Genomic DNA, 10894 nt, shown 5'->3' with positions numbered 1-10894 from the left:
ACCTCTCTGCTTTCTACTTTCCTTCTACTCTTTTGGATCAAATGTTTAACCAGAGTTTGAGAGATGAGATTAGAAGAGAGAAGCTGTGCGCAAGTTGACTCTCAACTCTACAGTCATAAGGCTAGATAGCTAAGAGGGGGAGAGACAGGGAGAGGAAGGTGCCAGGTGACTTCTGCTTACTTTAAGATGGGGGCAAAAAAGATGCGGGTTTCAGGCACTCGGTAAACTGAAAGCAAACTTCTTTATTGTACACAGTACAGAATATAACGCAGCTTGGCAGGATGCAAACAGCCCTGCGCAGGGGAAAAGTATTTCAAATCAACTGGCAGGTTAAAGCCTTTCTGCACTGTAGATTTTCCACACTCTGGAAAAGAAGCAAAAACGAAAAACTGAAAAACCCCAAATCATCAGGGAGGTGCATGAGTCCGATGGGAATGCAATGGTGACGCCGCCATCCTGTGTCCCGAGACCGCACGGGCCACGTGGCCATAGCGGGGGAGGGGAGCTCAGGCTACAGACGATTCTTTTCATACTTGCTAAGACAGCATAAATCCATCAAAAAAAAAAAAAAAAAAATCCCAACAAAACCCAAACCCAGATAAGAAAGGAAAAAAAAATCCTATACAGCATTTACAACAAATTAACCTCTAGCCAGCTTGGGGTAAAATATGCATCTATGTATAGACTATGTGTAGGTTAGAAAGCTATAAATACCATTTGGAAAGAGTCCTTTGATTAGAATACAATGCTAATTAAGGCCCAAGCTACAGGTGCAATACCTTTGTGGGCTAATTAGCTTCCAAGAGGGAAACCTTGTATTTCCACAGCTATGAAATGCACCCCTTATCTGTGACCCTCTTCACAAATGTGCTCCTGGTCACCTGGGGGACTGTTTGAGACTGCAGAGCGTTCCATCAATAGAAAAACAAAGCACTGTCCTTTGTGTATGAAGAGTAGCATAATCATTGTTTCTGTGCTCAGTGTCAGGGGAAGCACAGAACTCTCTGAACAGCAGGCACCAAGGTGCTACCACTTTCTAATGCCTTTTCCTCTACTTTGAGCTTTCATGTAGCTTTAGCTGGGTTATTTAAAACTCTTCCAATAAAATCCAGCGATCAGAGAACTCTTTTGTAAAGTGGCAGGAAACTAAGGCGCTAGCACTGTTTTACCTGTTGGTGTCGCACATACGTCTCAAACCCTATTGAATCATATGCAGGGTTTAAAGTCCGAGGATTTAAAGAAAAAGGAAAAACAAAAATGGATGAAATGGAAATTGTCATCAGTCATGCCCAGGGAAGACTCCCTAGGGTTTCCATCAGGTGACCAGGTTTCAAATGGACATGACATGTATTATGTACATATGCTTTCCAGAGAGGGCATGGGAGGGAACATTGGGGACTATACACATAGAATCTAAACGGTGTGTCCAGGCTGCCCTGCACACCTCAAAAATGTACAACTCAGGTGCAAATGTTCCGTCAGGCTGTCTGGTGCAGAAAGCACAAAGCAGGCAATAAAGAGGGCTTGCACTCAGCCAAGGGGACGCCCCCAGCAAAGCCCCTTTCAAGCTGCAGCGTCTTCAGAAGTCGGCACTGCCCTGTTTATAGGACACAGTGCACAGTTACCAAAAGGTTTGTTTTTTTTTTGCTTTAAATACCAAAACTACAAAAATCAGTTTATAAACTGGTTTTCCAAAACAAAACAATCCCCCGAATCAAAGCAAAACAAAATACTGTCAAAAGTGTTAATCACCTTCTCCTAAAATTAAAGCCATCCACACACAGCCATGTGACTGGGAAGAGAGAGGGGGCTTGCTCTACTTGGTGACCACATGGCCAGAAGGTTCCCAAGAGTAGCAATGGTTTATTTGAGAACCGTGGAGTGGGTAACAGCTATTCATCCTTTTCCCCTTCTTTCTAGACCAAGGGGAAACATTTCAGTGGGCTGCAAGAGCTGTCCAAGTTTTAAGGTAATACTTGGCAACCCTTCGTGGTTTGAGCCTCCCCAACTTAGCCTACCTCCTGTTCTATGGGTTTTGTGACTCACTTTTTCAATAAATTGTGCAAATCAGAGCCCTTCTATGTAAAGGCATTTAGTAGTCCTTGATCAATGCAGATTGTCACATACTCTGTCCTGGTTTGCGGGTACCAACCTGAACAAGGTATTGCTTTGCATATATATTGTCCATGGGAAGGAGGCTCCATTTCAATCACTTCCCAGAAACCTTGTCAGGATCAAGAGCTGAGGCACCAGCTTTTGGGTGGTTTTCTGCCCCTCCCTGTTCCCACTCCCCCGCCAAAGTTTCTGTCCTTAAGGGTGCCAATCCGGAGACAGATTGGATTCTCTATCTCCAGAGACAGATAATACTCAAAGGGCAAGCTTTAGGAACAGCCAGAAACACAAACAAAACCACTGTTCTCGTTTGCCTGAATGGGAACTGCTAGCTCTAAGGTTTGGCCGCTCAGCTGCTCAGAAACTTAGTAAGCAAAGCCTTCGGCGTAGGGGAGGCTGCCGCAGCGGTCCACATCCAGGAGATAAGCAGGGTTGTCCTCAAAGTGGGTCAGTGGCAGGGTGTCCTCCTCGCTGAGGTGGCACTCAGACTCTGCTTTCAGGAACGGACGCTGGTTGTCAGGGAAGGCCATGGAGAAAAGGGCATCAGGGTCGCAGACAAACTTGTAGACGTATCGTTCCCCAGCCACCTAGAGAGAAAATGTACCTTATGAGGCCCGGTTGGACCAGGGCATGGGGTGTGGGCACCAAGGGAAGAATGAGATATCTATTAAGCCACCAAGCTCTTGGGCAACCTGGGACCAGAGGCTCAATGGTAGTTGATTATCCAAATCCTTCGATTTATTTTGATAAATCATGGGTATGTGTTACCTGCTAAGTGTTTTGACACCACAGCTTAGCATCTGAAAAGAATATATGAATACCAAATTCAGGTTCTTCTTAAAAGAACATCCTCACTGTTAAAATCAGTCTAGAAACAACGGTTATGCTGAGGCTGGTGTTATGAGATATAAGGATTGAAAGATGCAGGAGTCAGCCCATGTGTTCAGTTTCCTCAAGTTTACAGTCTTCACAGGACAGCTTTGTTGTCCCACAGGGCTAGGAATTCAGAAGCTATGTGGGATTTTATCAGCTTGTTCCAAAACCAAATAGAACTGCTTTTTGGCTTACCTGCAGTTGAAAATGACTAATGTCATGGTTTTGCTACACTGAAGGAACTGCAAACTACCTTTATATGAATTTTATGCATTATAACATTACTTGAACCAACTAGTCTTGATTAAGGGTGGCAGGTGTATACAATCACTCATTCCTATTTGGGTTTTTTAAAAGCCAATTTACTGTTAAATCTCTGGTTCCCCAGCCAGAGTCAGCTCACGTGTGGGAGAGCTAGGCAGGAGGATACAGTGATGATAATACTAGCTCTGAAAGTTGAGCAAATGGCTTCTAGCCCTGGCTTGGTCACTGCTGCTGCTGCTGCTAAGTCATTTTCAGTCATGTCCAACTCTGTGTGACCCTAGAGACGGCAGCCTACCAGCCTCCTCGGTCCCTGGGATTCTCCAGGCAAGAACACTGGCGTGGGTTGCCGTTTCCTTCTCCAATGCATGAAGGTCGAAAGTGAAGTCACTTAGTCGTGTCTGACTCCTAGCGACTCTATGGACTGCAGCCCACCAGGCTCCTCCGTCCATGGGATTTGCTGGGCAAGAGTACTGGAGTGGCTTGCCATTGCCTTCTCTGGCTTGGTCACTAGCAAGTCTCAATCTCTATGAATCCAGTTTTCCCTTTCAAAACCTGAGGGTATGGAACTAATGCTTTTCCGAGTCCCTCCCCGGATCAGTATGCTACCACTCCTCTTTCATTTAGTTTTCATTTCTTATAGGTCACATAATAAAGCAATGATCTCTTACACTGGATAGCATGTTACTATTTCTAGGACATTTTCACATATGTATTACCCTTTTGAGATTAGATCCAGAATTATTAGCTACACTTTCATTGGAGACAGGCTTTGAAAGGTTGACTTTCCTTAAAGCATAAATAGGAGTGTTAGGATCTGAGCCCACCCAAGTCTCATTTCTATGCCTTCCTCTGTACTACTTTATGCTTAATTCTCAGAGTTCTCTTCTTTCTTAGAAAACCTAGGAAGTTCATAGGTGCAATTCATTGCCGTTAGTTCAAGTTAACTGTCTTGGTTACATTCCCTTGGATTGGGTCTGTATTTAGGAACCACAAAGCCAGTGGTTTCTTTTCTACTGGCCCCCCTTCCTAAGTTTCGAATTCTACCTGGTAGTGTTAACACTGAATGGGGAGAATGTGTGAAGCTTGTACTGGGGAAAGGGGTAGTGACTGCTAATGGGTTCAGGGTTTCTTTTTAGGGTGATAAATTGTTCTAATGGGCTTCCCTGGTGGCTTAGTGGTCAGGAATCCACCTGCCAGTGCAGGAGACATGGGTTCAATCCCTGATCTTGGAAGATCCCCTGAAGAGGGAAATGGCAACCCACTCCAGTATTCTTGCCTGGAAAACCATATGGACAGAGGAGCCTGGTGGGCTACAGTCCATGGGGTTGCAGAGTCAGACACGACTTAGCAACTGAACAACAAAATGTTCTAAAACTGACTGTGAGTGACAGTTGTACTACTCTGCATACATATTAAACCCCCATTGAATTGTACCTTTAAAAAAGGGGGGGGGATAGGTAGGGTGGGGTGATAACCCATTTTAGAGTATCTATTAACTATGCCAAGCACTGAAGTCAAATTCTCAATTTTGCCCTAAAGGAGCTGATATTCCTGTGGCAGATACTGACAAGCCAGGGAGTGATTTGCAATACAGAGAGTAGGGAAGTGATGGAGATGAACGCAGGTGCTCTCAGATGCAGATGGGACCACGTAACTCAGCTTGAGAACTTCAGATTCTTGGAGTAAAGAGGTGATTGATAAACAAGTAGGAGCTGGCCAGGTAATGCAGGTGTTAGGAATGTTCTTAAGTAGGATGGTAGTTTAATAGGTGTTTTTTCATTTTATAATACGCTTGATAACTTACATGACTGACAGTGTGTGTTCACCAAACAATACATATTAAGAGACAGATGGCTGTGGTAGTGGAAGCAGACAAGTGCAAGTAAGGAAATGATGGTTGGATGGTGCCTTAGAGCCTGCACGAAGCATGAAAGTCTGAGTTTTATCCAGAAGACCATCCATGAAAAGTTTTAATAATTTAAGGAGATGAGAGGAATATGGGGTCATATTACCACCTGCCTATGAGAAGATAAGCCTGGTTTTAGCACAAGACAAGTTCTCAGCAACAATGACCATATAATTCTGAGTGCATCTACCATGTAAAGACTGCCTAAATGTATAAATGCTAGAATCTGGGTAACAGTACAGTATAAAATCTGGTTAAGAAAAACCAAAGATTTGCCATCTTCATCTTCTGCTTATACACGGCTTTTAAGATTTTGGTCTTTCACCACCTATCACAATAAGGATTTTGTTCTGGCTTCCTCAAAATATGCTTCATCCTTTATTCTGCAGCTTGTTATCAGGCGATTCTGCTCCCATTTTGCAAATCTTGGCTTTTTAACTTGTATTTTCCAGTTTTTGAAAAAGATTTCCTTAGTCCTAACACTTAAAGAGTATTAAACCAACATATTTGGAGGTCTTGGTGTCTTAACAACTAAAGACTTCAACTAAGCTCTTGTGGGAGCAGAGACCTTTAAGTTGATTCTCTCCCTGGCTCCTTTATGGATGTAATAGTTGGCCTAAGTATCTGGACAATTAAAAAATTTTTTTCTTTGGCTGCACTGGGTCTCTGTTGCTGTATGCAGGTTTTTTCTAGTTGCGGCAGGGTGGGGGGCTACTCATTATGGTGGCTTCTCATTGCTGAAGAGCATGGGCTCTAGGCGGAGGGGCTGAGTTGCCCCACAGCATGTGGAATCTTCCTGAATCAGGGATCGAGCACTTGTCCCCTGCACTGGCAGGTGGATTCTTAATCACTGGACCACCAGGGAAGTCCTATCTGGGCATTTCTGTAAGTCGAGACGGTTTATTTCTCTAAATAAAGCAGAGGAGGCTAGTTTTCCTACAGAGTCTTCCACAACCTCTGTTTTTCAGGTACCCGAGAGTATTAAAGGTGCTCTTTGTATCTCATTTAAACTCATTTTTCCAAGATCTTTCCTACCACAGAATTATGAAGCTAACATTTCCTCGAAGCCATTAGTCTTATTACAGAAGCCCTGGACAGTTTCTCTGAGAGTGATCTTAATTGTCTCTCATAATTGTTCACCTTCTGCATGATGCCCTTTTCATAGTAATAGCGTAGAGATCGGCTGAGCTTGTCATAGTTCATGGCTGGCCGGTTCTTCTGAATGCCCCAACGCCGAGCGACCTGAAGAGACAGGAAAGCAATGGAAACTCATTCCTTGGGTCTAGTGGGTTTCCTCCCAATCCCAGGAGAGCGTTCTAGAACCCAACTGCTCTGGTCAGTGATCCATTTCTCTGACCTGAATGGAAAAGCACTTAATTCCCTTAAGACCAATATTCAACAAAGGTGATGATTCAGTCATAGATGCTAAGAGGTGAGACCTGGAGGTGGAAGAATCCTAGCATTTTAAGATTGCAGAGGGCTTGGCTAGCATCCCAGAGGAAGCAGGCTCTCTACTGTTTCTCCACATATGAATTATTGACCAATACCCATAGACCATTAACATGTTGCCATTAAGTGCTATGGTTTCTGTAGCAGTCAATAAGGAATAATTAGAATGGTCATTCCTGAAACATTAGAAACACACTAGTGAGTTGCTAATGGGCCAGCAGAGCAAAAGTTCAATTCTAATAAGATTGGAGAGGGGCTGGGAGATGTTTACGTATTGCAGCTCATGGAGTAAAAGGGAATCAGATCATTTCAGCCTGCTGCCATCCAATCCCCTGCTCCCAGTGGACTTGCAGAATGGACATTAAAACATGTAGCACCATTATCCATTTAATGAAAAATTAACATGGCTTCCCAAACAGTTGTGAAGTGCATTATATCTAACCCGATCCACCTGAGGTGCAGTGATGGGGGATGTAATTGGAACTCTGGGCAAAGAAGCCTTAAAGCAAGAACACTTACTAGTGGAGCTCAGCAAGACAGTCAAGCAACTCTGCTCAAGTATCCAACATCCCAAGCCCTACGTATAAGATGACTGTCAAGGCAGATTAACCTTGGAAATATGAGGCCTTTAAATGCATGCAAACCAGCGATCATATTTGGAACATTCTGGGTCAGTTTTGGAAACTTAACCAAAATAACTACATTCATTTAAAAAAAAAGGTAAACATGGAATGAGAAGTAGGGAGACTGCAAATAGAAAGTGAAAGTGAAGTTGCTCAGTCGTGTCTGACTCTTTGCGACCCATGGACTGTAGCCCACAAAGCTCTTCTGTCCATGGGATTCTCCAGGCAAGAATACTGGAGTGGGTTGCAAATGGAAAAGTGGATCATAAAGCCACATTTCACTTAAAGTATTATTCAAAAGTATTTGGGGCAGAATGAAAGCAACATCTCAACTCAGGATTCAAGATGACCTTTAATAAATATCAGAAATGATCTGATAAGGAAGAAGTGCATCTGTCCTAATTATATTACAAAAATTCAACAGTCATGATTCCATTTTCCCTTGTAAGAAACTATGTGAAGGTTAAATTTCCATTCATTTGCTTCATGCCCCACAGCACACGATACCCTGGTTCTCTGCCTTTCTCCATATTGCACCCATTCAACTCTTTGAAATGACCAAAAAGGCAAAATTAAGCAAAAACACATCCCCTGTTTAGAGAAAAACAGTTTAAGCCAATAGAAATAGTGGTAAGAAAGAAAAGCTGGTAAATCAATACATGTCCATTTTTTTTTCCCCAAAAGAAATAACACCATGAAGGTATTATTGAACTGCTGTTGGCCACAAGTGATGCAGGAACCCTTAAAAGAGGCCCAGCCTCACATTTGACTGTATTGCAATGGTGGAAAACAGTTCTTGACTATTTAACTTCAGCCATGGCCTTTCTTTGCTGTCACTTGCATATGCAGTAGCTGTACTGGAGAGAGGTTTTGTATATGTGTAGACTTCAAAGCAGCTCTGGTAGCCATAGTTACTGACTCATCCTCTTGGGCCAGGGCCCTGTGATTCAGTAGCCCTCACTGGGGCTGCTCCTAATGCAGTAATCATGATGCGGCACAACTGCAGAGCAGCTGGGAATAACGGCTGCCCCATTTTTGGGGGGGTGGAGGGAGGAGGCAATAGCTCGCTGCCAGCTCCTTCTTTCCTTCGTCTTTCACATTTGTTACTTTGATAGCATCTTGAGGATGGAGGCCGAAGGAGTTAAAAACAAAAGCCCAAACTCACATCTCTCTTCCTCTCTTTGTAAGAGCGCAGCCACAGCACAGGGAGCGGCTCTTTCTAAGCAGCACGTCCTTTTAAACCTCCCGATGGCATCAGTTATCTGCCACATGTTCAACAAACAACCCTACCCCCCAAAATATTCATTAATGCAGATTCACAGTTAAAATGGCTCCAGATTAAAGCCGAGTCAGTCATAATTGAGAGGGTGCTAAGCTGGATGACTATCAAAAGACATTTGATTAGGGGGCCTGCCAAAACGCAGTTCTAAAACCACAATTTCCATGCACAGTGTAATGGATATTATGGATAATTACCCAGAGTGCACTACTCAGCCACACAGCTGCCTACAATTACGTCCCAAACAGCTTCCTCCTCCGCTTCACCCTTCAAGCTCCCCCCATGACAACTTCTTACAGCATTTTTCGAGGAGTTGGTATCTTCTTGACACTACCAAGAGGAGGGCCTGCCAAGTTATACAAGGATTAGAGAGTGGGGAAAAAAGTGCTGCATGTCCTGGGGCCAAAGCGCACAGAGGAACAGAGCTGATCCTGGGGTTAAGGGAATGGAATATTTCAGAGTTCATGGAATGCTCGGGGATTTCAAGCTGCGGTGGCAAGAAGTACTTTCTGAAGAAACAGAGCTGTTTAATCAGCTGAGAGAGGCGCAAGGCCACCAGGAGACTCCCCTGTGACTGGGCAGCTTGGCATTTATGTGAGCATTCTGGATTAGCATTAGTTTCTTTAAGAAAGCCGGGGTCCTTTGCCATCTGTTCATCATTTTCTTTACCATTGGTTGGAGAGCAACAGATTCAATAACGGCTTTACAAAGGGTCATAACCAGGTTTACCTGCAGCTGTATAGCCTCTGCTTAGGCCCGAGGCAGTGGCAAAGAAGTCGTAAAAGCTCCTTTTTGTGAAATGAGATAAATCAAAAAGGGCTGCTCACATGACAGACTTGACTTTCAAAAAGCCTCAGTGAGTCTGGGCGACATGCTTTCCTCAAGCCTCATACAAACCAGGCCACATTATGAGGAAAAGAATGTGGGGTGGATGCTTTTCCGTGTGGCCGGAAACATGGCTCCATTTCTACACGACTTAGCCAAAAGACACCCTCAGGAGAACACAGCAGTACCAAACTTTGGCTTTGAAGGTAGAACAAGTCTTAACAGAAATTGTATATGTATGTACATAAGTATATCTTCTCTAACGGCCTTTAATGAAGCCCGCCTTCCTCTACCAGTCAGGATTCTCCTTAAGCCTCCAATTCACACATTCTCCTTTGCTCATCTTAACTTTCAGGCCATTTTCTCCCTCCAATTTCCTGCCGTCAACCCCCATGCCCACCTGTCCCCTTGGGTGTACTAAAGTGAGCCCTGGACCTGACTGAACATCTACAACCACAGTTCCTGTTCAGAGGCCTCCGAGAGCATTGTTCTCATTCTAATCACACCAACCCAAAGATACCTTTTTGTTCTGCTGGCTTAATGTGTAACACTCAAGTATATGCTACCAAAAGAAGCATATGTCAGACTTTTAGGGAAGTTATTTCTTTTCCATTTCTAACCTCTAGATTCTAAATCAAACAAAAATCAACCCCTTTGAAATAATGGCAAGCCCAGAGCCTGACTTAATTTGCTTTGTGATATTTAGGAAAGGGGAGATTCTATGATGTGTCCTCTCCTTTGAAGAAATGGCATTGGTTCTGTCCACTGGCCTTTCTGTCAATCTGGGCAAAAAGATGGTAACAATGTTTTTTTTCTATTAACAAAATAAGGGAGGTTTTTTCTATTAACAAAATAAGGAAGGTTGGCTATCTCATTGTAGTACTTTAAAAAAGAGATAGTAAGAACCTGATGACATTGCTGCGCCAGTTTTTCTCTAGTTGAGGTGAGCAGGGGCGACTCTAGTTACAGTGCTTGGGCTTCTCACTGCGGGGGCTTCTCTTTTGCGGAGCACAGGCTCTAGTATTCGGGCTTCAGTAGTTTTGGCCTGTGGGCTCACCAGTTATGGCTGACTCTCGAGGACAGGCTCAGTACTTGTGGTGCACAGAGCTTAGTTGCTCTGTGGCATGTGGGGATTTCCCAGACCAGGTATTGAACCTGTGTCTCCTGCATTGGCAGGTAGATTCTTTACCACTGAGCCACCAGGGAAGCTCCTGTGATATTACATTAAAACAAAACAAAACACTAGGTTTCTGAGATTGAGATTGACTCATCTCTGATAATGTTATTTCTCTAGAGCCATTTTAAATACACCATAGGACGGTTGCAACCTATATTACCAAAATGTCTTACAATCTGTTCACATAATCTCTGACACAGAGCTTGTGTCATATGAGGGCTTGCACCAAAAAAGAGTTGGTATCACTGAAAGCACACTTGAAAGACTTTCCAAGAGAGAAAGCAGACCCTTTTAGAATGTAAGTCTTCATGGCCTCCCTCCCCAGAGTTTGCAGAAGGGTTACTAATACTTTTTACATATTTTGCAGTACATAACTTTGCCTTTCC

The 10894-nt window shown here is 43.7% G+C and overlaps 1 protein-coding gene across 1 annotated transcript in view; it reads right to left on the bottom strand.

The window, feature by feature from the left end:
• Nucleotides 1–222: 222 nt before the first annotated feature.
• The window catches only part of ETV5 (ETS variant transcription factor 5), a 59331-nt gene continuing 48659 nt past the window's right edge, over nucleotides 223–10894 (bottom strand). Inside the window, exons 12-13 of the mRNA XM_019958448.2 lie at nucleotides 6296–6397; nucleotides 223–2699 (exon numbers count right to left, since the gene is read on the bottom strand). Coding sequence (XP_019814007.1) covers nucleotides 2478–2699; nucleotides 6296–6397 — 324 coding nt within the window. The 3' untranslated portion in view covers nucleotides 223–2477. The remainder of the gene's footprint in view (nucleotides 2700–6295; nucleotides 6398–10894) is intronic.

Source organism: Bos indicus, chromosome 1 (assembly GCF_029378745.1).
Source record: "Bos indicus isolate NIAB-ARS_2022 breed Sahiwal x Tharparkar chromosome 1, NIAB-ARS_B.indTharparkar_mat_pri_1.0, whole genome shotgun sequence".
In the NCBI taxonomy this organism is placed as follows: Eukaryota; Metazoa; Chordata; class Mammalia; order Artiodactyla; family Bovidae; genus Bos; species Bos indicus.
The sequence above is the reverse complement of the archived record's forward strand: the minus strand, read 5'-3'. Positions and strand labels throughout refer to the sequence as shown.